Source organism: Primulina eburnea, chromosome 1 (assembly GCF_022965805.1).
Source record: "Primulina eburnea isolate SZY01 chromosome 1, ASM2296580v1, whole genome shotgun sequence".
Taxonomy (NCBI): Eukaryota; Viridiplantae; Streptophyta; class Magnoliopsida; order Lamiales; family Gesneriaceae; genus Primulina; species Primulina eburnea.
Genome location: NC_133101.1, coordinates 59,493,379 through 59,520,228, shown reverse-complemented (window position 1 = coordinate 59,520,228; position 26,850 = coordinate 59,493,379). Strand labels below are relative to the sequence as shown.

The 26,850-nt window shown below is 34.5% G+C and overlaps 5 protein-coding genes and 1 pseudogene across 8 annotated transcripts; 4 read left to right on the top strand and 2 right to left on the bottom strand.

Annotated features, from left to right (window-relative positions):
- Positions 1-1,130: 1,130 nt before the first annotated feature.
- LOC140813285 (13S globulin seed storage protein-like) lies at positions 1,131-3,625 on the top strand. Its single transcript, XM_073171792.1, has 3 exons — positions 1,131-1,375; positions 2,430-3,150; positions 3,288-3,625. Exons 1-3 carry the CDS (start codon positions 1,180-1,182, stop codon positions 3,439-3,441), a joined length of 1,071 nt encoding a protein of 356 aa, XP_073027893.1. The 5' UTR covers positions 1,131-1,179; the 3' UTR covers positions 3,442-3,625.
- A 3,224-nt stretch (positions 3,626-6,849) lies between these two features.
- Positions 6,850-7,822, top strand: LOC140809044 (cytochrome P450 93B2-like). The gene is made up of 2 exons (XM_073166510.1): positions 6,850-6,885; positions 7,083-7,822. The coding sequence occupies exons 1-2, from the start codon at positions 6,850-6,852 to the stop codon at positions 7,680-7,682; spliced, it is 636 nt and encodes a 211-aa protein (XP_073022611.1). The 3' UTR covers positions 7,683-7,822.
- A 923-nt stretch (positions 7,823-8,745) lies between these two features.
- Positions 8,746-10,899, bottom strand: LOC140813274 (uncharacterized). 2 transcript variants are annotated; one of them, XM_073171779.1, is made up of 4 exons: positions 10,239-10,899; positions 9,989-10,064; positions 9,704-9,874; positions 8,746-9,002 (listed from the first exon to the last, which is right to left on the bottom strand). In XM_073171779.1, exons 1-3 carry the CDS (start codon positions 10,827-10,829, stop codon positions 9,705-9,707), a joined length of 837 nt encoding a protein of 278 aa, XP_073027880.1. In that variant the 5' UTR covers positions 10,830-10,899; the 3' UTR covers positions 8,746-9,002; position 9,704. The 2 variants fall into 2 exon arrangements, with proteins under 2 accessions (XP_073027880.1, XP_073027872.1); XM_073171771.1 differs by lacking the exon at positions 8,746-9,002 and having other exon boundaries at positions 9,640-9,874.
- Positions 10,900-13,318: 2,419 nt separating this feature from the next.
- LOC140835297 (exocyst complex component EXO70H1-like) lies at positions 13,319-15,513 on the top strand (annotated as a pseudogene).
- A 749-nt stretch (positions 15,514-16,262) lies between these two features.
- On the top strand, positions 16,263-19,380 carry LOC140835286 (ankyrin repeat-containing protein At5g02620-like). Of its 2 annotated transcripts, none has more exons than XM_073200782.1 (4): positions 16,263-16,463; positions 16,545-17,257; positions 17,651-18,060; positions 18,145-19,380. In XM_073200782.1, the coding sequence occupies exons 2-4, from the start codon at positions 16,918-16,920 to the stop codon at positions 19,021-19,023; spliced, it is 1,629 nt and encodes a 542-aa protein (XP_073056883.1). In that variant the 5' UTR covers positions 16,263-16,463; positions 16,545-16,917; the 3' UTR covers positions 19,024-19,380. The 2 variants fall into 2 exon arrangements, with proteins under 2 accessions (XP_073056883.1, XP_073056879.1); XM_073200778.1 differs by having other exon boundaries at positions 16,264-16,463; positions 16,718-17,257; positions 18,145-19,379.
- Positions 19,381-19,990: 610 nt separating this feature from the next.
- Positions 19,991-23,199, bottom strand: LOC140835274 (probable LRR receptor-like serine/threonine-protein kinase At1g51820). 2 transcript variants are annotated; one of them, XM_073200771.1, is made up of 8 exons: positions 22,954-23,199; positions 22,355-22,877; positions 21,644-22,119; positions 21,406-21,538; positions 21,256-21,324; positions 20,786-20,857; positions 20,629-20,700; positions 19,991-20,401 (listed from the first exon to the last, which is right to left on the bottom strand). In XM_073200771.1, the coding sequence occupies exons 1-8, from the start codon at positions 23,027-23,029 to the stop codon at positions 20,332-20,334; spliced, it is 1,491 nt and encodes a 496-aa protein (XP_073056872.1). In that variant the 5' UTR covers positions 23,030-23,199; the 3' UTR covers positions 19,991-20,331. The 2 variants fall into 2 exon arrangements, with proteins under 2 accessions (XP_073056872.1, XP_073056865.1); XM_073200764.1 differs by having other exon boundaries at positions 19,991-20,433; positions 22,954-23,198.
- Positions 23,200-26,850: the final 3,651 nt, after the last annotated feature.

Sequence of the window (26,850 nt, the reverse complement as noted above, 5' to 3'; positions counted from 1 at the left end):
AAATTTGATTTGGGGAAAAGTCTAATAGGCTAGGATATTATATATGTGCGTGTGTAAAATTTTGGGAAAAAATATCAATTAAAAATTAGTGTGCCAATGAAATCAGAGAATTTTTATTTGCTAAAGGAAAATAACATTAAATTCATGCTAACCATCAGCAGCAATTACAATAAGTCAAAAACTTATGTGAGACGGTCTTATGAGTCGTATGTTGTGAGACGGATCTTTTATTTGGGTCATTCATGAAAAATTATTACTCTTTATGCTAAGAGTATTACTTTTTATTGTGAGTATCGGTAGAGTTGACCCGTCTCACAGATAAAGATTCGTGAGACTGTCTCACAAGAAACCTACTCTTACATTTTATATTATAAAAAATATTAAGCACTTCAAAAATTATGTATATATTTATTTTAAATTAAAAAATTATTTTTTTTTAAATTCAAGGAACATTATAAAATATTTAATCATAAATTATATTTAAAACAAATAAAATTAAATATATAATAGAAAATGTAAAAATAATATTTTCAACTAGATTTATCATTTTTTACTACACAAAGTATAATGGTCAAAGGGGTAAATTAGGAATCATGATTTAATTTTAATATAAATCTTAATTATAATAAATCAATCTATCATCATTTCAAATCTTATTTAATAACTACTTTAATAATAAAGGTATAATTTATATACACAATACGGTTATTTAAAGTAGAGTGAGTCTCATGTGAGATCGTTTTACGGATCTTAATCTGTGAGACGGGTCAACCCTACCCATATTCACAATAAAAAGTAATATTCTTAGCATAAAAAGTAATATTCTTAGCATAAAAAGTAATACTTTTTCATAGATGAACCAAATAAGAGATCCGTCTCACAAATAGAATCCACGCTTTTTCATAGTATATTTCTATATAAAAGTTAATGTCCGACACGCTTCTTAACCAACTTAAACAGTACAAGAATTAATCTTGATCTACCTCAAACTACGTAATCCTTGAATTAAAAAAAATCTTTCTGTTAAGATTATAATATTAACCGCAAAATCTGAATTTGACTAGGATTTCGCCACTTCGTTCAATTCCCTCTATAAATATCAACCCACACCCGTACTCCAATCCACGTTAAAAAACAGTACAGATTCATTCGTTCTCTGCTTTAAAAAAAGAGGAAGATATGGAGATCGATTTGTCACCAAAGTTGGCGAAGAAGGTGTACGGCGGAGACGGTGGCGCGTACTATGCGTGGTGCCCCAACGAGCTGCCGATGCTGCGTGAGGGAAACATCGGCGCCGCCAAGCTTGCTCTTGAGAAGAATGGCCTCGCTATGCCTCGCTATTCCGACTCTGCCAAGGTTGCGTATGTTCTTCAAGGTATAACATTAATAATCATTCGAAAAAATTTAAAAATTGTTTAATGTTTGCTTTTGCATGAATGTATTATTGGTATATGAATGAGATCGCAGTTTTCCAATTTAATTTTACGAATACAAACATTAATTATGAAAAAACAATTCTTCAATTGAACCGATCAATTATAAAACATTTGATGAAACATAGTTTTATCATTGCTTTTCTCCAAACATTTTTTTATTAATTATATTTTGTTTATTTTTTATTTCTTATAGATTTTTTAAAAAAAAAATGTTTAATAAAAAGTGTGCGTATATGTACGCACATATTCTAATTGAGTGAGTCTCATGTGAGACCGTCTCACGGATCATAATATGTGAGACGGGTCAACCCTACCCATATTCATAATAAAAAATAATACTCTTAGCATAAAAAGTAATACTTTTTCATGGGTGATCCAAATAAGAGATCCGTCTCACAAAATACGACCCGTGAGACCGTCTCACACAAGTTTTTGCCAATCTAATTACTTTACAATTTTTTTAAAAAACTAAATTTTATTGTATATAATAAATCGATTCATCAATTATCCTTTGTGGAATTCCTAGCAATACAATTTTGTACTATTTTTTTTGCTTTTTTATTTGAAAATAGATTTAAAAGTGGTCAAATAATATTAATATTTCTGATTGTATAGCAATATATATTGTGGGCTACTAATTATTTTAACATAAAATTTTTTAAGAAACCATCTCGTCAATTTTGAGAAACTGATCTCCAACACTATCCGACCAACTCATAAAAAAATTAATTTTTATAACAAAAATATTATTTTTCATGATTAATATAGATGGAGTTTACCTTCTACTCTTATTTTAAAATATCTTTCAATAAAATCATTTTTTTTATGCCAAGTAGTTGATATATTTATAATTGTCAACTCGTCCAATTTATGTAAGTTATGATATTTTAAAATTCGATTTTTAAATATTAATTTGTTGTAATTTTATCCTCTGAAATCTCAGTCTAAAGTACTAACATGTTTCCCCTCTGAATTGTGACATATATATGTAAGGTAGTGGAGTCGCTGGAATCGTTCTCCCCGAAAAAGAAGAGAAAGTTCTCGCAATCAAGAAAGGCGACGCCTTAGCACTCCCCTTTGGCGTCGTCACATGGTGGTACAACAAACAAGACCCCGAACTCGTAATCCTCTTCCTCGGAGACACCTCGACCGCCCATAAGTCCGGCTCCTTCACCGACTTCTTCCTAACGGGCCCCAACGGCATTTTCACCGGGTTCTCCACCGAGTTCGTTGGCCGTGCATGGGATTTGGATGAAGCCACCGTCAAAACCCTAGTCGGCACACAATCTGGTACGGGCATCGTAAAGCTCGACCCCGGATTCAAGATGCCCGAACCAAAGAAAGAACACTACAAGGGCATGGCTTTGAACTGCGAGGAAGCTCCATTGGATGTCGATATCAAGAACGGAGGTAAAGTCGTGGTTCTTAACACGAAGAACTTGCCGTTGGTCGGGGAAGTCGGACTCGGCGCGGACCTTGTTCGGCTGAATGGCAACGCTATGTGTTCCCCAGGGTTTTCCTGTGATTCTGCGTTGCAGGTTACTTACATTGTGAGGGGAAGTGGCAGGGTTCAGGTGGTCGGAGTTGATGGGAAGAGGGTCTTGGAGACAACAATTAAAGCTGGCAATCTTTTCATTGTTCCTAGGTTCTTCGTCGTGTCCAAGATCTCTGATCCTGAGGGCATGGATTGGTTCTCTATCATAACAACTCCCAAGTAAGTGTTTGTTACTTCAATTTATTTAGTTTCAAATTATAATCTTTTCACTAAATATAACATACAATACCATCGGGTCTCGAACCCTCTTTTTCATATGAACTATAACTCATGGATTTTGGTGTTTGAATTTGCAGCCCAATATTCACTCATCTGGCCGGGAGGACCTCAGTTTGGAAGGCGTTGTCTCCTCAAGTGTTGCAGGCATCTTTCAATGTACCAGCGGATGTCGAGCAAAAATTTACCTCGAAGAGAAAGGCCGAAGAGATCTTCTTCCCTCCGCCAAATTAAATTCGTCAATCATTTAATTCGTTTCATTAATAATTCTATTACCAAGAAGTGGAACAATTTATTATTTTGTTTCCTTTTAATTTCTGGCTTTTATTTTCAAACGAATGCTAGCTATTAAATATTTATCATGGTTTTTTTGGGGATGTTATAAGTTTTAAAATAATAATTTTTACATTAGTGTGCACTGTGGCTTATTAATAAGCGCATCTATTGGCTTTTGCGGTTGATTGAAACCAAACAAAATTTACATCTCTAACCCTCGTGTTTAACATTTTATTTTCCTAAAATAAACTTTGTTATCAATATTTAAATCTTATTAATAATTATTTTTAAACTTAAATTTTAAAAAAAATTTATTGTCTTTTAAATTAATTTAAATTTCTTTTTATCTATTAAAATATTTTTTATATTATTTTTTTAGAGTACAAATGATATTGTTTCATACTATAAAAATATAATGTATGGGACTTGAGTGTGGATAGGAGACTTACTTATCTCGAGGAAAAAAATACAAAAAAACAATTAAATCTCCTCGTAATAAGCTGTACTGATACCAACATTTTGCTCTCTCTTTCATTACCTCTGTTGCTTTTCCAAGCAATTATTAGAAGGAAATCAAAGAAATATCTGATTGAGTCATCTAGATGCTCGTTGCTATGGATTTATACAGGGCATGCCTTAAAGGTTTCTGCTGGATTCTTGTTAAAAGAGATAGCACATGAGCATAACCTTTCTGTAGTGGTAACTATGTATTGTAGTTATATTTCTCTTTTGCTTTGCCCTGCTGTGTATTTTTTCTCTTTGCTTGAAGTTTTTCTATTTCAAGCGATACTAGAAATCCCATTTACATGTTGCAGCTGACTATTGTAATTTGAATAGAGTTATTTTTTTATAAAATTCACGGAAGAAACAACCACAACCTGGCCTGGATTGGGTTAAACTGGTGGATTGCCTAAATTTCTATATACTCCATTGGTCATGGATATATTTGAAAATTTTGGAAATATTAATTGGTCAGCTCAGTGTGGCAAGCATGCCAAGTCTCAAAAAGACCTCCATGGCCGACTGCTAACCTAAGACAGTTTAAAATTTCAGTTGAACAAGGAAACAAGCTGCCTCTAAATGCCCTTCTAATGTACATTTGCTTGTTTACGTGGTATTATTTGACTATTAATCTATCCTTATTTAATCCACTCAACCTAACACACCCTTAAAAAATTACTTTATGCGCTGTATTTTAAATACACTTGAAGAGATTATTTATTTAAAACAAATGATTGACCAAGTTGATTTTCCCAAACACCCATTAAAAAAAGCCCATGAGACATCGGCAACATGATCTTGGTGCACCTTGAAAACCCCTCAAATAAAAATATTGTGAATTTAAAGTGGAATCCATATACAATAGTCGTTCATATTTTCTTGTAAAACATTAGTTTTGTTCAATAGCTTGTAAATTACATTTTGTATGCTATGTTTCTTAATTTCATATTACATTATATCCAACTTATTTTGAACCCAACATTTTGTAAAAAAAAAAAAAAAAGATAAAAAATACGGTTCAATTCTTAGTGACACTCTTATGTCAATGCCTTCATCCTCAGGAAATTGGAATAACCACGGATTTTGCGATCACATAATTTGCGAGATAATTATATCAGATTGTTTTTTCAAAATTCAACTCTTTTGCTCTTGAGAAACTGTTTCATGGAAGTGAAGAGATGCAACTGCAGTAAGTTCATTTTTTACTAGATTATCGAAATGATATATAAGTTAAAGATAGATTAGATTAAAATCGCATTAGAACACGCGAATAAATGCAAACAATTAAACTTCTCTAATAAATAAATGTAAACAATTAAACATCCCTGAGAAATAACTATACAAAATTGGTTGCGGACCCACCTCACCCAAAATTTATCAATATGTTCAATCTGGATTAGACTCGCAAACTAAATAACATGTTTTAAGTCTAAAACTATACAACCAAAAAATTCAAACATAGTACATTAATGAAAGTAACATCTCAACCGTAACATTTTAGTCGACAAAAAAGAAAATGATAATTGTAACAAATCAATAAAAATAATTCAATATTAATATATTACTTTATATTTTAAATATTGATGGAGTCGTCTCAGATTAGTTTTTATTATTATATAATAAAGTTGGGACTGGAAATAGATGGATTGTCGAGCCCTCCGTAGCCACCGGTTTGGTGAGTCTATTGAAGATAAATAATATATCTTCGCGCAACATCAAGTTTTAAAGTTTTTTTATGTACAAAAAATTTAATACATAATTTAATTTTTACGTATTAGTTTATTTGTGTAAATTTAATACATTAATTTTTGCTTAAATTTATTATCGTCGATGTGCATCAAGTGTACTCTTGTTACATACCGTCGCTATATTAATCGGCGGTTTTTTTAAAAAACCGCCGCTTAATATAGCGACGGTTTTACGTATACCGTCGCTATATTAAGCGACGGTAATGTAAAAACTGTCGTTTTTTATAGCGACTGTGTTCAAATAACCGTTGCTTTTTTGAGCGACGGTTTAGTAGCAACCGTCGCTATTTATTTAAATAAACCGTCGCTATTAAGCGACGTGTGGTCAAAAACCGTCGCTTTGAGAAGGCGACGCTCACTTCTGTGTCGGGCTTTCAAACCGTCGTTAAAACTGTCGCTTTACCCTTTTAACCGTCGCTAATTGTTTTTTTTTTTGTAGTGATTCAGGTGACCCAAATAAGAGATCCGTCTCACAAATACGACCCGTGAGACCGTCTCACACAAGTTTTTGCCTATAAAAATATGGTGATTGTGCATATTCGAGCAATATTATATTAGTAAAAACTTGTGTGAGATAGTCTCACGGGTCGTATTTTGTGAGACGGATCTCTTATTTGGGTCATCCATGAAAAAATATTACTTTTTATGCTATGAGTATTACTTTTTATTGTGAATATCGATAGGATTGACTCGTCTTATAGATAAAGATTTATGAGACTATCTCATAAAAAACATACTCTTGTTACAAATACGAAGATAGTTGATCCTTCTTTTTATCTTTTGAGATAACGATAATCGTAGAAGACTTCAATCCATGTCTGAAATTCTTTTTAAAATAAAATATCTCTCTCCGAATAAAATAAATCAATCAAATACAACCTATAAAGGATAGATAATTATCTGGCGGTTAAAAACAGTAGCATTTATAGTAAATTCTTATAATTTTTTTATATCAAAATTTTATATTTCTAGTTTTAAATGACGTTGCAAATTCTTGACTGGCAAGCTTTTGACCCTCGAACTAGCAAGACGCAAAATTTAATTACCTGTTTTAGCTTCCAATTGCATGGAAAGGAAATTGATCCCTATAACTTATTGATAATGTAATCAGTGGCAAATGAAAGCATCCGACAAGGGTGGTCAGACAAGCTTTGTATATACTTAGTACTCATGTGTCACACATTGTGTATGCACTATAGACCAATTTTATACTTGGAAAAATTTAGGAAATTAATAAGATGTGATATTTGGAAGGGAAAAAAAAGTGTTTTACGAAGTCGAAATGAGTTGAAATTTATGCATATTGTTTTCTAAATTCTAGAAATTTGGTCTCGTGTATAAATTGCCAAGGATTTCTTCACTGCCGGCACGGATACAACCGCCATTGCAGTAGAATGGTCAATTGCAGAACTACTCCGCAACACCAAGGTACTCAAAAAGGCTCAGGAAGAGATTGATAACGTCGTAGGTCCGCAAAGGCTTTTGCAAGAATCCGACGCCCCTAAACTTCCCTACATCATGGCAATCTCGAGAAAATCTGTTTCTGACCGCGCGATCAACGGGTACATGATCCGTGCCCAAACTCTCTTATTTGTCAACATTTGGTCCATTGGCCGGGATCCGAAGTACTGGGAGAGGCCGATGGATTTCCGTCCAGAGAGATTTCTGGATCCGGGCTGTGGTTCCATCGATGTTAAAGGGCAGAACTTCGAGTTGATGCCATTTGGGACAGGTAGAAGGGGCTGTCCAGGGATGCTGCTAGCAATCCAGGAGTTGGTTTCGATACTGGGGGCTATGGTGCAGTTCTTCGATTTGGAGCTTCCCGATGGTTCGCAGAATGTCGACATGACGGAGAGGGCGGGGTTGACGGCGCCTCGGGCATATGATCTGTTTTGCCGTGGTTTTGCGCTGTGGTTTTCATTTCTTTCGTTAGCATCGTGCACGGCTTGAAATAAGCAACCAATCCTAACTTTTTACATTCCGTTTGAATTATGATTGAAGATCCGGCATTTTAATTTCGTCTATGTGAGTTGCTGGCCCAACAGAAATGGAAAAGACCAAAAACTGTGCGAATATTGCTCGTGTTCCAACTGTTTCCTGGTTATAATTCGTGACATTTGAGAATGCTTTTTCGCATGCTATAAGTTTTATGGATTAGATTAACAGAGTTCAGGCCTAGTTAAAATATTTTAAAGAGCATTAGGCGTGGTATTTGATTCTCCACAGTTTTGACATAATATTTCCCTCTGAAATGGAATTTTCCAAGTTGGTATCGGGATGAGGAATTCTATCATAGGCTGGATCAAACATCACCGATAACTGGACACAAAATAACAGAAATAAAGCTCATGTCTCACGCGAGGAAAAGTACCGTAGCTTAGAAAACAAAGAAATTCAGCTGAGATGGTGAGAGACCAGAGGGACACGAGACAAGAAGCTTGAATGCGGTAGGGTAATGTTCGTCAGCCACAAAACGACTCTCCATTGCTTCCCAACTGCTCGATTAATTAAGTGATGAATGATAATTGTTGGCCGAACATATTTGTTGACATTTCATTTTCCAATTAAAAGCAATAAACATGAATTTTAATAAATAATATGCAAAATTATATTCCCATATTACGGGAGATTGATTGAAACTAAAAGTAGATTGGTAAAACGACTGGGTTATAAATATGTCATATTCGTGAATAATATATATTTAGCAAAAACGTGTGTGAGACGGTCTCACGGGTTGTATTTGTTAGACGGATCTATTATTTGGGTCATCCATGAAAAAATATTATTTTTTATGCTAAGAGTATTACTTTTTATTGTGAATATAGTTAGAGTTGACATGTCTCACAGATCCTTGAGACTAACATGAAATTCATTTATTACTATTCCATGTGGATACAATGATAATTATGAAGAATTTGAAATACACTCAAAATATGTGTAATTTCAAATTCATCCTTCAAATTCTTACTCAAGCGAAATTGATTTGACTTTAAAATAATAGTACTTATGAACGCAATACAAACTCGAAAACAGAGATACAGAAGCAGTTGTCTTCTACATAAATTTCTTAAAAATACTGTTAATAAATCTGGAGACGCACCACTTTAAGGAACAAAAAGAAAAAGGGAAAGAATTAATCAGTGTTGGCGTATGTGTCCCGTTTCCAATCCTTAATCATGTTGGAGTGTTGCCCACCCGCATGCACCCCTTAATTTCACGTCTTACGTACATCATTCATTATTTTGTCTCCCTCTCCATTTCCCTTTGTCTCTGCTTCCAAGTAAAAAAATATTCACAAATATTCTAAAATTTAAATTTATTTGATTTTTTAAGATACTTTTTAGTTGAAAATAAAGACTTCCCGAAATTCTATTTCAATTACAAATTTTTTTTTTTTTTTAAAAAAAAGAGGTAATTGCTCATCTGGAAAGGGAGTAGACAAGATGATATGTTCAGACAACACACATGCATGAATCTGCAAAGAGTGAACTTTCAAATTAAAAGTTAGCCTTGTTCCCGATAAATTATCATATGTTTGTGAAACTTAAAATATATAGTTCTCCTGCACAAAACCAAACATCCTTAGAAAGCCAAGGAGTTATTGTTTTACAACCCTGACATTTTAAAAAAAAAGGTCGTGCATCAACTGGTTTTTCTTATATTATATTTCATCTCAGGTACATGTGAAATTAAAATATGGAGAAATTACATTTTTGGTTTTATATATTGTATATCATTATTTGTGTTCGACCAATTCATGATTTTAGTCGGTATGTCCAGTGAAAAAAGATTCAAATTGCAAGCAAGATACCGAAAATATAATTATCATTGAAATTACCAATAAAACAAATGTCGATTGTCTCACAGTCACCGCAACTTTTTTTCTTTCTTTTTTTGCGTGTGTGTATTTCGACAAATATTTATGAATTGAAACTTGATTGTTTTAGTAATATAAAGATAAACCAAATCACCTTATCGAAAGAGGCTGCTAGCGAGAGCGAGTCTTGGAGACTGTCCAGAAGGAGATGGCCATAATTGGGCTTTTTTCACCTTGGAAATACTTGTGAGCACACCTTGAGGAGTTACGTCCCCCATTACAGTCACTTTTTTTGTTGGTAAATCGATGATAAATGATGTGACTCCTGAAATAAATATAAAACTAAATTATTAAAAAAAAAAGCATTCGGACTAAATATATATATATATATATATGTAATAATAATAATGATTGATGTTTTTAATTGTACGTATCTTGCCTTCCATCTTGGTGATATGTTTTCGGAGTTTTCCTTCACATCCCTTGCAATGAATTGATACCATCAACTCAACAACCTGCGACAAACCAAATCTAACATTTTAATAAACTCATGAAGCCAATGAAATTTTTTTATTGAGTTTTAAATATGTAACATTGACTTCTATATATATATAATATGGTTGGCTCCATGCCACTGCGGAAGTACTATAAACAAATTAAGAATTCAAAGTACGAAGGAAGAATCAAACCTGATGATTTGATGGGACTGGGGGAGATTCGAGAACATTCAGTCGACTGTTCAACTTCGAATCCACATTCACCTGAGGAGAAGCAGCATTTGAACTTGTTGATGAAGGTCTAAAGACGGGAGATTCAGTGGAGTGACTGGAGAAAGATTTGAAACCCGGATAACCATCCGAATTCAACCTCTCGTATTTAATATTACAAAGATTGTCATCTCTCCGGAGCTGCCTGGAAACCATCGCACGTCCGGATTCCGGTAGAAAATCCAAGAAGGGTTTCTCACTCAACAGATATCTTGAAGAGCTCGAAAGATCAGTGGCGTCCGCCGAGCTTTTTCTGCGTAAAATTTTGTCAGTTTTCTTGGCAGAAGAAGATGAGGAGGAGGTGCTCTTTCTGGTGTAAAATGGCATAATGGGATCGAGTAGTAAACGGGACAAACATGGAGCTTCATATTTTGGAGGCTTGTCTGAGTTACTGAATTGATTGAGTTGGTGATCTTTTCTTCGCAAATCTTGAGGGTGGATTGCTCTCGAATCTGTGTTTGAACATATGGCTGTGGAAGCTGGAGAGGCACAGAAAATGTGTAGCGATTTCATTTCTTTTTTTACAGTGATTTTTTTGCCAATTTGGAGGACATTCAAGGGGTTATTGTAGAAGGATCTTTGAAAGGAGAGCGAGTAAGCAGTTAGTCGGAAACTCTCAATTTATTTTAATATTATTAAATCATGAGTTTTATTTTTATTTTAACCAGAATTTAAATAATTTTTACCATAAGCATTACTTAATTATATTATTGGGTGATCATATTAAGTTATTTCCTTTTTCATGGTTGGTTGGATATTTTAGGTACAAAATGGTCGTAAAAACATATAATGATGTCTAAGTTGGTAAATTTAAGGGTAGGTCTCTTGTGAGACACTCTCACGAGTCTTTATCTGTGAGACGGGTCAACTCTACCGATATTTACAATAAAAAATAATAACATAAAATTAATATTTTTTGTGATGACCCAAATAAGATATCTGTCTCACACAATATGACTCGTGAAACCGTCTCATACGAATTTTTGCCAATTTTAAAACACTGTTTTGAAATTAGAAATTAGTTATTAGTTATTGATGATTTATCTGTGAGACAAGTCAACCTTACCGATATTCACAATAAAAAGTAATACTTTTAGCATAAAAAATAATATTTTTTCATGGATGACCCAAATAAAATATCTGTCTCACAAAATACGACTCGTGAGACCGTTACACACAAGTTTTTGTCTTACATGATATATGATTATAGCCACTATCAACATAAAAACGAGGTTAACATTTTCAAACTTCGTGCTTGCTTTATCATCATATTATTAATTATTAGCATCTCATTGCTTAAATATATATGTTTGTATCTTTGTTTAGGGAAAATCGGAAATATATTGTTTCGAGAGAAACATATATTTATTTTTTTTATGATTTTGATTATTTATATTGTTAAAAAAATCAATTTTATTTTATATTATCGATAATTTTAGTTATTTTTCTGCAGAAGCGTCGGTGCATCGTCATTTTGACGTCACAATCAGTGTCACGTTAGAAAAACTACTAAAATTACTATGATTTAAGAATTTTAAAAAAGATGATATAAGATCACTTAATATTCTTCAAGAAATATGCCAACATCAATAATTGTGGTCATTAATTCCAAGGGGGTAGTTAATTGATTACAATGGGGACCCAATATTTTGGGGAATGTAGTGGAAGGAGATGAAGTAAAGTTAAATATTGTCTACATATCCAGAAGACTAATGTGCCACTTTAGGACCCAATATGACTCTTTTTTTTATACGTAGAGAATGTAATTAAATGGTATTTAATAATCAAAATATCGTTTAACGTATAATTTTTTTATTCGATATATGGGAGGAAAAAATTATCAGAAAAAAATATTTTCATAAATATAAATTAGATTGAATTAATTGTGGTAGGCCGTGGCGTTTAAACAATATTTAATTTTATAGGATATTATGGTCATGTGGGCTTATTCTGATTGTTTATTTTACTTAGAAAAAAAATAATCACATGTTTAGAACAGTGGGACAAGTCCTGTCTTAGACTACGTAGGGTTAGGTGAGAACAATATTGGACCATTTTTATTTATATAAAAATGAATTTTAAAATCGATTATATAAAAAATGATTCATTGTGTGAACAAGTAAATTAATATTTACAATAATAAAAAATATTATATTTCACACTATTAATAATCAGTGTCATTACATCATAAAAAAGGTAAAAGACATTCTATTATAATTATTGTTGTGTAGTTGCCAGGAGTTTCCATTGATGGTTTGTTAATCAAACTTAAGTGGTTTTATAGGGTTGTACTTATTAAAGTTAGCTTTCGGGTTGAGTTAGATACAAGTTTCAATCTTACCAATATATTTTTTTCAGGTGGATCACATAGAGTCAACAGTAATAGAACCATTCGCAAGTGAGTAAGATTCATGATCAATAGGCACAAAAATAACTCCAATCACACTAAAACTGATACAGGCCTTTTGGACTAAAAGGCCTTCAATTTAGCTGAAGGGGTTACCACACTAAACTAATACAGGCCTTTTGGATTTATTATGACTAGGGGTGGGTACGATATGGTTTACCATATCGAATTACGATATCATATATCATATCGAAAATTCGGTATTTCATATTGATACCGCAAATTCGGTATACCGAAGGGGTGGGTACGATATGGTTTACCATATCGAATTACGATATCATATATCATATCGAAAATTCGGTATTTCATATTGATACCGCAAATTCGGTATACCGCACATTCGGTATACCGAATTTTCGGTATGAAAAAAATTCATATCGGTATCGTACCGACACCGAAAATTTTATAGGTATACCGAACTTAAATTTTTTAAAAAATAAAAAAAAAATATTTTCGGTATTTCGGTATATACCGAAAAAAAAAATATTTCGTACCGATACCGATATCGAAAATTTTGGTACGGTATGATATCTTACCGAAATTTTCGGTAAGTTCGATATTTTTTCGATACGATATTTCGGTATTTTTTCCAACCCTAATTGTGACATATATTGTTATCCACGTAGACCAACTATTATGAGCGATTATTGCTATTCAAATTCAACATCTTTCTTTTGACTTGGTCAAACTCATTTATTGTTTATTTATTATAGAATATATCATCTTCTCACATTCCAACCATATTCGTCTTCGCTACAATTTGTGAATTCCACTTCCTGAAATCACTTTATGCTAGTGAGAATGAAGAGTCCTGTATCATCTAGGCCTTCATCTCCATTACAGTCTTCCCATCAACACACCGACGTCTCCCCTTCTGCCATGCCGCCTCGCAGCCGCCAAAACTTCTCAGAAACGCTGATGGAGGAGGACATAGATAATGCCGAAGCCGTTATCAAGAAATTGAACTTGGATTTATGCGATGACAATTCTTTCTCATCACTGTTTGTGGGGGACGACAGGAAAGATGCGGCGATGTTTCTTGAAGCTGTGAGCAGTTTGCAAGATGCGATGCATTATTATGTGAAGCAGAGTTCAAACTCTGAGATGCTCATTAGAGCTCAAAGATTAATGCTGACCGCCGCGAAAAGATTGGAGAAGGAATTTTATACGATTCTGTCGGTAAATAGGAAAGTTCTGGATAAGGAACCTATTCTGGGTAGGTCGTCCCCGCGGGTTTCACATCCGACCAGCTCCAGCACTTCGGGATTTACCGAAGATGATAGAGTTCCTGGGAATTTCATCTCAGATTCGGGGGTTGCTTTGACGGACTTGAAGAACATTGCGGATACAATGATTGGTTCTGGTTATGGAAAAGAATGCGTACGAATATACAAAATTATCAGAAAATCGATCATTGATGAGACTCTGTACTATTTAGGAGTTGAAAACCTGAACGCTTCTCAGATTCAGAAAATGGAATGGGATATACTTGAGCCGAAGATCAAGCACTGGCTGTACGCAGTTAATGTCGCCGTAAAGACGTTGTTTCACGGCGAACGAATCCTCTGTGATTACGTTTTCTCCTCCTCCGAAAGTATCGGGGAGTCGTGCTTCACCGAGATCTCTAAAGATGCAGCTGTAAATTTATTTAATTTTCCTGAATTTGTTGTGAAAAGCAAGAAAAATCTGTCACCGGAGAAAATATTCCGAGCTCTGGATCTTTACGAGGCTGTCTCCAAGCTATGGCCGGAGACCGAATCAATTTTCTCCTACGGCTCTCTTTCGCCGGTACGGTCTCAGGCGGAATCCGCCCAGGTAAAACTCGGCGAAGCTGTGAGAATAATGTTGAACCAATTCGAGGCGGCGATTCAAAAGGACTCATCAAGATCAGCCTCTGGAGGTGGAGTACACCCGCTCACCCGCTACGTGATGAATTTCCTCGTATTCATCTGCGATTACAGCGGCGCGGTAGCTGATATAGTGGCGGACTGGCCTGTGGACGTCCCGACTCATTTGCCGGAATCTTATTTCTCCAGCCGCACCTTTGCCGAGGACCCGTCATCGGCGGTGATCACCCAACGCCTCGCGTGGATGATACTCGTCCTCCTCTGCAAGCTCGATTCCAAGGCGGCGCTGTTCGATGACGTCACGCTATCGTATTTATTCCTCGCGAACAACTTAAACTACATCGTTTCGAAAGTCCGGAACTCCAACATGGGGGTCATGATGGGACCCGAATGGATATCGAACAACCTATCGAAAGTGAAACAGTACTTATCCAGCTACGAGAAAATGGGTTGGAGTGAAACAACGTCGGCTTTGGTCCGAAGATCCTACGGCCGAGATTGCTCCGGAAGAAGCCATCGAATGCTTCAGAAGATTCAATCTAAGCTTCGAAGAAGAATGTATCAAGCAGAGATCGTGGGTCATACCCGATCCGGAACTCAGAGAAGAAGTCCGGATCTCACTAGCAAGAAAGATCATCCCCCCTTATCGACTAATGTACAACAAACACAGAGGAGCCAATAGGATGGAGTCAATTGTCAAATTTGCCCCTGAAGATTTGGATAATTGCATGTCGGCTCTGTTTTCAGATAATAGCAATACGTCGTCGTACGAAGCGTCCCGCCGGTCGTCTCCATGCCGTTGACAGCCAATGCGGGCATTATTGGATTCGAGGATGCTCCATTATAAAAGACTAATTTCCTAGCTTTCCAATTAACGAATTAATTTTTGTTGACTAAAAAATAAAGTAGAATGATGCATATATTAATTCACGTGTTCCTTCCTAATATTTTTTTTATCAATCATCAACAAGAGAGCATGCAAATAATTCAAAAGTAAAAAAACTTGATTATCAAGAATAAGAGTAGGTCTCATATGAGACCGTCTCACGGATCTCAATACTTTTTTATCAATCATCACCAAGAGAGCATGCAAATAATTCAAAAGTAAAAAAACTTGATTATCAAGAATAATAGTGAACGTGGGAAAGAGAAAAAATTTATTATATGTAACAATAAAGTTTAAATGCATCATATTTGGATCTTATAATACATCGATATGTATCATCAAAGATTTTAAATCATTAATTCTTGAATCTATTATAATTTAGAATGTCTCTTGTACATCACAAAATCATTATAAATGAATCTATACTAAAAAATTTTAGTAATATGCTTCGCCAATATACTGACAAACAATAATTTAAAAGAGTACGTCTCTTGTAAGACGATCTCACGAATCTTTATCTGTGAGATAGGTCAATTCACAATACAAAGTAATAATCTTAACATAAAAAGTAATATTTTTTCATGGATGATCCAAATAAAATATCTGTCTCATAAAATACGATATGTGAAATCGTCTAACACAAATTTTTGTCAATTAAAAAGCGTCAAAAGTTTTTACTTTAATATTTGTAGAATCTATTCAAAAGTTTAAAATCCTATTATTATATTAACTGAATATATTTGTACTTAAAAATAAGCCATTAATATGTTTTGTTGCATCCATGTGGCTTTAAATTTTTAATGGCTTCATTCTCTGAACCACTACTATTTGTTTTCCTGCTGTATGTCAATGAAATGCTTAAATTTCTATTTTCCTCTCTCTTTTGAAATGCCAACTGAAAATTTGTATTTTTTTTCTTGATCATAATCAGCTCTTGATTGACATACAAGGACTTTTGATTTTTGAAAGAGAGAGGAGAAAAAGATTCCTCTTTCTTGGCGGACAACGTATGTTTTTTTCTTTTTTTTTAAAAAACTTATTTCCCATCCGATAATTGTGTTCCGTTGATAAAAGAAAATGGTATGTAGTTGATGCATTGAAGAGAAATTTGGATGCAGCAAAGGGAAATGAACATGTTCTTGATGGTTCCTGTTGAGATTATTTGTTAAGAATAACTCAGGGGACAAAAAAAATTTGTCGTGTTGATTTAAGAACATGATGTTTTGAACCAATTATTGAATCATTTTATCGTTCTGGGCAGGTCCTATAATTGAGATTCATCGACAAGAATGGATAATTTTCAACGTTTGGTTCGAGTTCCCCACGTTGATGAAAGAAATAAGAGATAAAATGCTTTTGTTGATTTGGGTGTTCGAGGGGAGGAAGAAAAGGCTTTTAGTTCTTGATTAGCGTCAGTTTCTTGTGTGAGAGGAGAATTCTCAGACTATAGTACTCTATAAAATGGAGGCATCATTAGCAGCACAGCCACCTACGACTCCCCGTAAGAAAATGGTGAAACAATTGACGGGAAAACGAGACGACACGGCGTTGCATTCTGCTGCTAGATCAGGGAATATTGTTGCCATTCAAGAAATAATCGATGACTCTGGAGAAGATGAATTGGCAGACTTGTTGTCCAAAGAAAATTCGGCTGGGGAAACGGCTTTATATATAGCTGCGGAATATGGCTATTTCGAGGTGGTTAGGGAGATGATCAGGCATTATGATTTGATGACTGCTGGGATTAAAGCAAAGAATGGTTTTGATGCACTTCATATTGCGTCGAAACAGGGGGATTTGGGTATGTTTCTTGACACAAACTTTGTTTTCCTGGCTGTTTCTTTTACTATTCTTTGTTATGTTTTTTAAAGCATAACTATGTAGCTAATCAGTACAGAAAGAGGTTGGCGCTCGGTTCAAAGTTGAACTTGAATTGTTATGTTTAAACTTGATCCGTGGAATAAAGATCAAGCTATGATTTGATCTTGAGACCTTGCTTAAGTTCAAGTATATTTATAAATAATCATAAATATGTGGAGGCTTGCAAGCAGTTCCTAAGCTAATAAATAAACAAACTAATTTTGGTTTGAGTTCAACTCAAAATGTTGATGTTAATGATTCCACAAAATGGCTAAACGGTTTGCACCTTTACATTCCGTCCATGAATTTAAGGAGATTTATTTTTCTTCTGCAGAAGTTGTGAAGGTTCTAATGGAAGCGCATCCAGAGCTTACGATGACCGTAGATGCATCAAACACCACAGCTCTGCACACAGCTGCGACTCAAGGACATATAGAGGTCGTGAACTATCTTTTGGAGGCAGAGAGCAGCCTGGCTACCATTGCAAAGAGTAATGGAAAAACAGCCCTCCATTCCGCAGCAAGAAACGGACATTTAAAAGTTGTGAAAGCCCTTCTGAATAACGAGCCACAGATTGTGTTTAGAACGGATAAAAAAGGGCAAACAGCTCTTCACATGGCTGTCAAAGGCCAAAACCTTGAGGTGGTTGAAGAATTAATCAGAGTGGATCCTTTGACGATTAACATGGTGGATACTAAGGGCAACACTGCGCTACACATTGCAACCCGAAAAGGCAGGTCTCAGGTGAAGTTATTTGCCTTCTTGAAATTCATAGATGAATTCAGATTCTTAGAGGACTTTTAAGTCACATGAAGTCCGTTTTTGCAGATTGTAAAGATGCTGTTGGCCCAAAATGTATTGGATACAACAGTTGTAAACCGGTCTAATGAAACCGCCTTCGACACTGCTGAAAAAATGGCGCATTCTGATATTACAGCCATTTTGCAAGAACATGGAGTTCCAAGTGTCAGAGAGATCAAAACCCATTTAAGCAATCCGGCTCGGGAACTAAAACAAACGGTGAGCGACATAAAACACGAGGTTCACAACCAATTAGAACATACACGCCAAACAAGAGAGCGTGTCCAAGGTATTGCCAAACGTATCAACAAAATGCATGCCGAGGGACTCAACAATGCAATCAATTCCTCGACAGTCGTGGCTGTTCTAATAGCCACTGTCGCATTTGCAGCTATTTTCACGGTTCCTGGACAGTATGTGGACGACCCTAAGAATATACCACCTGGAATGTCTTTGGGAGAAGCAAGAATCGCGCCAAAAATCCCTTTTCTAATATTCTTTGTCTTTGACTCCATAGCGTTGTTCATTTCCTTGGCAGTCGTGGTGGTGCAAACATCGGTTGTTGTTATAGAAAGGAAGGCAAAGAAACAGTTGATGGCTATAATAAACAAGCTGATGTGGCTGGCTTGTGTGCTCGTCTCGGTGGCCTATTTAGCCCTGGCTTTTGTTGTTGTAGGCAAGCAAGAGATGTGGCTCGCGATTTGTGTGACAATCATAGGAACTACAATATTATCGGCAACAATTGGCACAATGTGTTATTGGGTGATTAAGCATCGAATCGAGTCCAAGAACAGTAGGAACATCAGTAAGAATTCTTTGGCGAGTAGATCAAGATCATGGTCAGTCTCAGTGCTATCAGATGCAGAGGTTTTGAATGCCGACTTCAAGAAAATGTACGCGATCTGAAAGATGAAACAACCAGAGGTGAATCCTGCCGGGCTGATCATCCCCTCGAATAACTTTCAAAAAATTTACGTTGGACTTTTCTGAAAAAAACTGAAGTTTTAATTGTTCGATCTCTCTCGAATTCCTGGATCCAATCGGAAAAAAAATGGCCCTCAATCGAATCCATTGTACATGTTCAATAGCCCCACGATTTTTTCTTGTAATTTATAATTCATTTTATTGAATTTAGAGAATTGCCTTGAGTTGGCCACATTGAGCAAGCCGGCCAAGCTACGTCCCACAAAAAAATTGTCATTATTATGGTTGAGAATAAAGAAATATAACCCTGAGATTGAGAGGAAAAAAGACATGTAAGTTAGATATTCTAAAAGTTTAATAATTCTCTTTATTTTTCAAATTTTTTTGCATAGATAATAAATCCAAAAATAAAGAATAAAATGGACATTGAGATTTACGTGGAAAACACCTAAAAATTATTAGGGTAAAAACAATGGGCAAGATGAAAACAATTTCACTATAATAATTTGTGACGTACAACTCACTCACTGTGTTTCTAAAGAGAAGACACGCTCTCTTAATACAGGAGAACAAACACATCACAAATATTATAGAATTAAACACTCAAATACTAGATAGAAAACTCGAAAAAAAATGATTTCAAAACAAAAGAGAGAGTTGTATTTATAGAGCTTCTTGTATACGTGAAAACGCTTATATTCTGCTGGAGCTTTTGACAAACATCAGCCTACATTTGTTGACTCGATGCGTTAAATGGATTGTCATATCATTATAAGTCGAAAGCTAATACACCAGATATCGAAGAAGGGGAACAATTCTCCCCACTTGACCAGAGATAGAACCAGTTCCTCGCAATCATCAAAATATTTAACATTGTAATGCGATTGATACGAGGTTTATCCGATTCCATGCTGCATTTTAGATTTGCTTCATTTTGTGACTCAGGGAAAAAAACAAACAAACTTCAAACATAAATAACTAGAGTAAATTACATTTTCTATGCTTATTCTCAAATCTGTTTTTTCCCCTTTCAAGCAACCTATAATACAATGATTTTCCTCTCCAAAAAACTTCAGCAACAAAAGAATTCTGTACCAGTAAGTATATCATACACCTTTCCCAAAGTTTATAATGAAAAAGTGATCGAATTTCACCTTTTGAAGGAAAAAGGATTAATGAAAAATGTAGTATAATCCACGATGTTTAGAAGAAGGAAAATCAAGTAATATTTTAAAAAATTGCTAACATAATCTTGTATCCATAATGCAGATGAGGGACAGAATGGCGATGCTAAGAATAATTGGTAAACTGTTGTATCCCTGTCTCCAACTGTTTGAACCCGAAGTAGGGCAAACCTTGCCTGATTGACACAAGCCAGAATTCCCAACCACTCTGCAAATTTAGGCAAATAAGCAACATGAAACATGATATAGAACATGACACTAAACACTTAGAACCACCGTCATGGTCGCAGGTTGGTATTTGTCTCTTTTTCTAATATTCCACAAAATGTGTGTGAGATAGACATATAAACAAGATCAAAATCGTCCTAAGGAACAGTCATCAGAACTGAAGAACTAAACTTACACTAAATTTAGACCCTTTTTCTGTGAAAGTGAAGGTGGTATGGATCCGTCGAACTTGTTATTTGCTAAATTCCTGAAAACAGAAGAACAAAAATTTATTTCCTTCATGTTCAGTGAACGAATAAGGACCTATGTTTAATTGTTTTCAAGTAACTCACAATTCTTTGAGGTTAGGGAATGTTCCAAGAAAAGCGGGAATAGGCCCTGTCAAGCTGTTGTTTTGAAGATCGCTGCAAACCAGAAAATTTTCTACAAGATTTCATAGAATGCAGAAACGATATGTATTCTCAAAAAACATGATGCATGTTCATAAACGTTTAGCAATCGATCGGCCGTTTCATTTTTCACATTTGGCATGGATTTGGATCCTCTACCAATTGTTGTGCACTTTTTACACGAGATGATCACATGATCATCTCGTTTAATCTGACAACTTTTTAAATTTACCTTATATGATGTGATGTCCACAAGATGATCGCGTGATCATCTCGTGTAAAAAATGCACATCACCAGATGCTGTGTTTTAAACACGTTAGAGGATCTAAATCCATTTGGCGTTGGTTTCTCTACCAAAATTATGACTATATATATATACTTCGTATGTCGAGATTTGTCGATGAAAGCTCACATAGTTTCGAGACGATCCATGGAACTAAAATTAGGAAGCAACCCTGAGAGACCAAAGCTACCAAGAAACCTGCCCAAGTCATTAATATTTTCAGTTATCAACTACTTGAGATAGCATGGATTTTCAAGAAAAAGAAAACAATATACTTACAGGGCTGTCACTCGTGGAACAGAGCCACTGCTGCAATTGACCCAATCCCAAGGATAAGAAGATGGAAGACATGGATCGCCACTCCAGCTTTGTAAAATGTCGAACGACTTTTGTAAGGAAGTTAAACCAATCACTAAATCAGAAACAAGCAAGAGTAAATGAATGTCACAATCTCAAAAATTCACTTGAAGAGGAGCGTATTTTCCGAAGTAAAATAATTTTAAAAAAAATTGCTCACTGTCGACAACATTGGTTCCATTGGTGGTCATCTCTCCTATCAGATACACTTCCATGGCATTGATGAGTGGAGGAAGTGTCGAGTAATTTGTAGGCACCAGAGAAACCTTAGAATTCGGAGAGGTCGTGTAGTTACTAGCATAAACCTGCGTAAAATTACCAAAAATGGGAGATATTGGATCCGAGATATCGGACTCGTTCAAATGGATTCTGAAGGTTCGGTTCTGGCCTGGTTGAAGCTGAGTAACCTCGGAGAAGAACCAGTTTATGTACACAGAAGAAACAACAGGAGGAAATCCCATGTCTAATACAAGGGTTGCATTGGGATCAATGGGTGCGACAGCATTCCTGAGTACTACAGGTGGAGGATTATCCAACCATCCTGGATTGCTGATCACACTGTTGCCAAATAATTTTGTGTCTCCTAATCCACCTGATTCCGGAGTCCATATTCTGTCGTACCGGTCGTTCTTGAATCTATGTATGTAGTTTTTGAACAAGAAATCAGCGGTAAATTAGTCACAGCATAAGTAAACTTATCAAGAGCAAGAATATATATATATAAATCTTAATTCTTGTTTTTTATTTTCAATTTGGATGGAAAAGATGAATTTTTATCAATATATTCAAGTACAAAACCATTTCTGAAAAGAACACTTTAAAGTAATATTGTATTAAAACAACCAAATCAAATCTTTGCAACAAACAATACCTTATCGTAGAATTTGCAGCATAAGCAACCCTTTTCAATAAAAACAAAGGATAAGTGCCATTTATAAATTGATACATATAAGAGTCCAAACTTCGAACTTCAAGTGCAGATATAAATGGGAACTCATCATCGTTTGTCTGAGCGACACATACACTAATAATGTTCTTCCTCATGCCATAAATAACTTCATGAGTCACATATTCCGTGCTCGAGGTCTTGACAGTAGTCCAATGATTCCCATCGAACTGAAGATCGAACGAAGGAGCGGACGACTTCCCGTCGTAGTTACCATAATAAAAGCTAGCACGTACCAGGATACGCCCAATTTTGATGTTTCCGATGTTGTAACAATTCTTTTTCCGATCAGTGAAGACCCTAAGTGTGCTCATCACATGCGATATCGAGCCGTTAGATTGGACCGTGCGGGACTCGCCGGTCTTGATGTAGTCATCATCTCCACTCCATACGATCGTGTTTTCATCTGTGTACGGAACCGACGACCCACAGTCGATGCTTGCGAATACTGAGAACCAAGATATTCCATATCAAGTCCATTGGACTAGTAAATAAATATTTTGAGGTGGATATATGATACGTACCGTCGGCAATGGTGAGCGTGAATAATGTGCAGAGGGAAAGAATGAGAACGGAGATGAGGGGAGGAGCTGCGGCCATGCCCAAGTTGAATATTGGATAAAAGATTAATCCTTTCGAATACCGAGGGGGTTAATATTTATTCATGCAAAGAAATGAAATGGGGCATGATGTGTAGAATTTTGATAGTTTTAGGAGTTGAATAACTAGGAAAATTAAAGTTCAAAGTTTTTGGTCATTTATGCTTTTAAGGTATACATTCGATGAGTTTTCATATCCGAACTAATATTTATGTGAACATCGATTGAAAGACGTCTACATGTTCAAAATTTTCTGCCATCAAGAAAATACTGCCAAAGTTTTGTGTCTCATTTCATGTTTTAATTACGAATAATGCGGTGCAACTAGTTAATGATATCTGTAATTAATTATAATTATGCAATTAATTATTTGTTGACCTTAGATACAAAGTCAACTTCCTGTGGGCCTGACGAACGATCGTGGTTGGAAACAATACCGCGTCATTTAGCAGGCAGCAGTGGACTATTGACCTACCTGCTATATAAGTCAGTCAACGCTTGATATAATCATAATTAGGGGCGTCCATTCGGGTAGATTGGGTGGGTCGAGTCGGATTGAGCAACAGTACTATTCAAAAATTGTCCAATCTAAATCCGAGCTAACTCGAAAACTCTCAATCCGAACCTGAACCCGAAACAACTCGATCAACCCGTATAACCTGATTTTGAATTTTTTTATAATATTTTAAAAAAAAATTCAAAAAATAATACCAATATTTTAATTTAAACACATAATAATAAAATCTCCCTCGTATATATGATTTAAATTTAAAAGTCTAATTTTTCAGGTCAGCTATCGAGTCCAATCCGATCTGACCCAAGCCCGAATACCTCAAACCTGATTTTTTTCAAGTTGAACAGTATCGAGTTGGTGAGTCGTGTCGGATTTTGACACCATTAATCATAATATCATTTTAGAGTATTGGTTAACGATTTTTTTTTTTTTTTTACGTATTTTGCTTATGATATATTGTTCTTGTGTTTGATCTTTTCTTGAAAAAGCAACCAAAACTACATTGTAAAGCAACTACTTACAGTTTTTCATATTAAAATGTTTAAAATAAATTGAAATATTTTTAAAAATGGAGTTAATGGGATCCAAACAAAGCCCAAGAAAATAAGAGGAAGACTGGAATGGGTCATATGTGAACCTAAAAAATTGTAACCTACGATCCAGATTGAACCCATTAAACCACCTGAGTGAATCTCGTCGGGACGATTGGTCTGAATTAATGAAAATTACATGGAATCCGAGATCAGAAATATATGCCTTGCTAGGTTATCTTGTTTCCACGCTCGTCCCATGATCTGGAATCTACCGCTAGATTCTAGTATTGATGTTTTGCATGAAGACTGTAATGACTCTTATTCTTAATAAATTATTTATTTTTGTCAAATATATATATATATATATATATATATATATATATATATATATGCGCCCTTGTCCTTATGTTCATTGCCGGAGCTTGGGTTATTTGGTTATTCCAAAGAATTTTCTCTTCTCTTTTTAGAAAAAAGTTAAATTCCATAAATATTATTTTCAATTTGTTTATAATGTGTGTTATGATCTCAATATAGAAGATGAAATAAATAACGTAAATTGACATTTCGTCATGCATGAATCCATTTTTTTGTGTAGTGAGATTTAACCATGATGTGAAAAAATATACGAATGATTAATGAGATTTATAAGAATTCTGTAGCATGTTGAATTATTTTTTTTGTTGCTGAACTTTAAAGTGCAAATGATGTGTGTGTATATTTCACTTGAAAGAAATGTATATTTTGCTACACAATGGCTTCCGGAAAAATGGGTTGCAATTGTTTGGTTTTGCACAGTAATATGGTCGTTATATATCCAGTCCGAGGCTTCCCAAATTCACATATAAGCAGTCTAAATTTCGAGCATTTCAGTAGCATGTAGAAGTCCACTATCTAGAATCTATTGTCTAGAGGTTTGAATCGATCTTCACATTTCAGAATGTACCACACGATGTTATGAATGTTTTGTTCAAATTGTTGCCCGATTCAACGAAAATAATTTTGTAAACAACATTTGCAAGAAGATTGTATATATTTTATACGGGAAAATAACATCTTCTGTTGACAATGTTTCAAATGACATCCCAACCTGATATTCATCATTCATTGTTTAGATCAATTTCTTATGAACATGCTGACAAACTGGAAGTTGACTGATTTGCTAACATATTCAAATCCGAAAATTCATTTCATTTTATTTTTTTGTATATGTTTTTGGCGGCTTATCGTGTATATCAGACTAGGGCAAGACACATCTTTTTTTATTCTTCATATGGCCTCGTCCCATATTGGCCAAATTCATTAGGTGTTGATTATCTTCTCATGATGAAACCATCCCACAGGCAGAATGCTTTCAACCTAGCAAGTTTCGAGTAATTCAAATTTTAGTTAATCTATCTCTAATATTGTTGAATGTTACACCAACTTTATTTTACAAATTTTTCCTGCTTAAATTAGAAAATTAATATTATTTAATAAGAAAACATACAAACCTGTTTTAATAAATTTATAATTTTTTAAAACTACAACATACAAACCTGTTTTAATACATTTATAATTTTTTAAAACTACAACATACATTTTCTTTTTTCCAAAATTAAAACATAGCAAAAAATGTTTATATATACTTATCTATAATTCATACATTTCAATTCGTAAAATCTTAAAATTTGAAAATATTATACATATTTTTTTGGCAAAAACTTACGTGAGATGGACTCACGGATCATATTTTGTGAGATTGATATCTTATTTGAGTCATCCATGAAAAAAGTATTATTTTTTATGTTAAGACTAGTACATTTATTGTGAATATCAGTAAGGTTGACCCGTCTCTCAGATAAAAATTTGTGAGATCGTCTCACAATAGACCTAATCAATTTTTTTTCGATATAATATATTGCACATCAAAACGCGAACGTCACATTATATGGCAACTTATATGTAATAGAGCTTCGATACCAAAAAAGGATTGGTTCATCTATCATAATATTAATCTAGTATGATATGACATTAATAAGTGTCGATGTCAATTTGCAGATAATTCCCGTGTGGCTGCTACACATATAAAGCGCACAAGTAATTAATATAGGTGCAAGGAAAAATACACCATTAATTAATTAAAAAAAGGTTTGATTATGGTATATATTTTTATTTTATAAGATTTTGATGATTTGGTCAATTTCATGTTTTCACGATATGATAATTTATTGATTAATATCATGGATTATATCGTAATTATTCAACCAAACTTTTCATAATTAATACTTTATATTATATTGTGATTGATAGATTGATTTGATTTGATTTGGGAGAAGACATTGAATTAAAAGAATGACAGTTATCTTGAAATTCATCCTAATTATCATTGAAAATTTACATAGTATTTGATACAAAATAGATTTGAAATATACTCGAATTTTATAGATCGAGTAAATCAAGGAATTTGAATTTCATAATTTCAAATCATTCATTTAAGCAGAGCTGAATATTGTGAGTTAAAATAAACATTTAAAGTCGACGATAGAAATTTGATTTGGTCAAACTTAAAAATAGCCACAAGTTGAAACATATGATTAACTAATACCAAAGTATTTGTGTTGTTATGGTTCGTAGATTAGGAATACATTTACACCAACTTGTGAGTAAGGATGATAATTTCCTTCGAACTTGACAGAGAATATGATATTTGAACCGAATATTGAATAAATGAGGATATGAGAGAGATTTTTTACCTGAATAAATAAATGATTAATCAACTAAGTAGATGGAGGCAAA

Coding starts and splice junctions, on each gene's coding strand:
- LOC140813274 (XM_073171779.1), bottom strand. CDS start 10,829: ATGAAATCGCTACACATTTTCTGTGCCTCTCCAGCTTCCACAGCCATA. Junction 10,065..10,238: donor CAGTCCCATCAAATCATCAG/GTTTGATTCTTC, acceptor GGTTTGTCGCAG/GTTGTTGAGTTGATGGTATC. Junction 9,875..9,988: donor ACATATCACCAAGATGGAAG/GCAAGATACGTA, acceptor TATTTATTTCAG/GAGTCACATCATTTATCATC.
- LOC140809044 (XM_073166510.1), top strand. CDS start 6,850: ATGAAAGCATCCGACAAGGGTGGTCAGACAAGCTTT. Junction 6,886..7,082: donor AGGGTGGTCAGACAAGCTTT/GTATATACTTAG, acceptor TAAATTGCCAAG/GATTTCTTCACTGCCGGCAC.
- LOC140835274 (XM_073200764.1), bottom strand. CDS start 23,029: ATGGCCGCAGCTCCTCCCCTCATCTCCGTTCTCATTCTTTCCCTCTGC. Junction 22,120..22,354: donor GCTGCAAATTCTACGATAAG/GTATTGTTTGTT, acceptor CTACATACATAG/ATTCAAGAACGACCGGTACG. Junction 20,701..20,785: donor TTCCCTAACCTCAAAGAATT/GTGAGTTACTTG, acceptor TTCTGTTTTCAG/GAATTTAGCAAATAACAAGT.
- LOC140835286 (XM_073200782.1), top strand. CDS start 16,918: ATGGAGGCATCATTAGCAGCACAGCCACCTACGACTCCCCGTAAGAAA. Junction 17,258..17,650: donor GTCGAAACAGGGGGATTTGG/GTATGTTTCTTG, acceptor TTTCTTCTGCAG/AAGTTGTGAAGGTTCTAATG. Junction 18,061..18,144: donor CCCGAAAAGGCAGGTCTCAG/GTGAAGTTATTT, acceptor CCGTTTTTGCAG/ATTGTAAAGATGCTGTTGGC.
- LOC140813285 (XM_073171792.1), top strand. CDS start 1,180: ATGGAGATCGATTTGTCACCAAAGTTGGCGAAGAAGGTGTACGGCGGA. Junction 1,376..2,429: donor GGTTGCGTATGTTCTTCAAG/GTATAACATTAA, acceptor TATATATGTAAG/GTAGTGGAGTCGCTGGAATC. Junction 3,151..3,287: donor TCTATCATAACAACTCCCAA/GTAAGTGTTTGT, acceptor TTGAATTTGCAG/CCCAATATTCACTCATCTGG.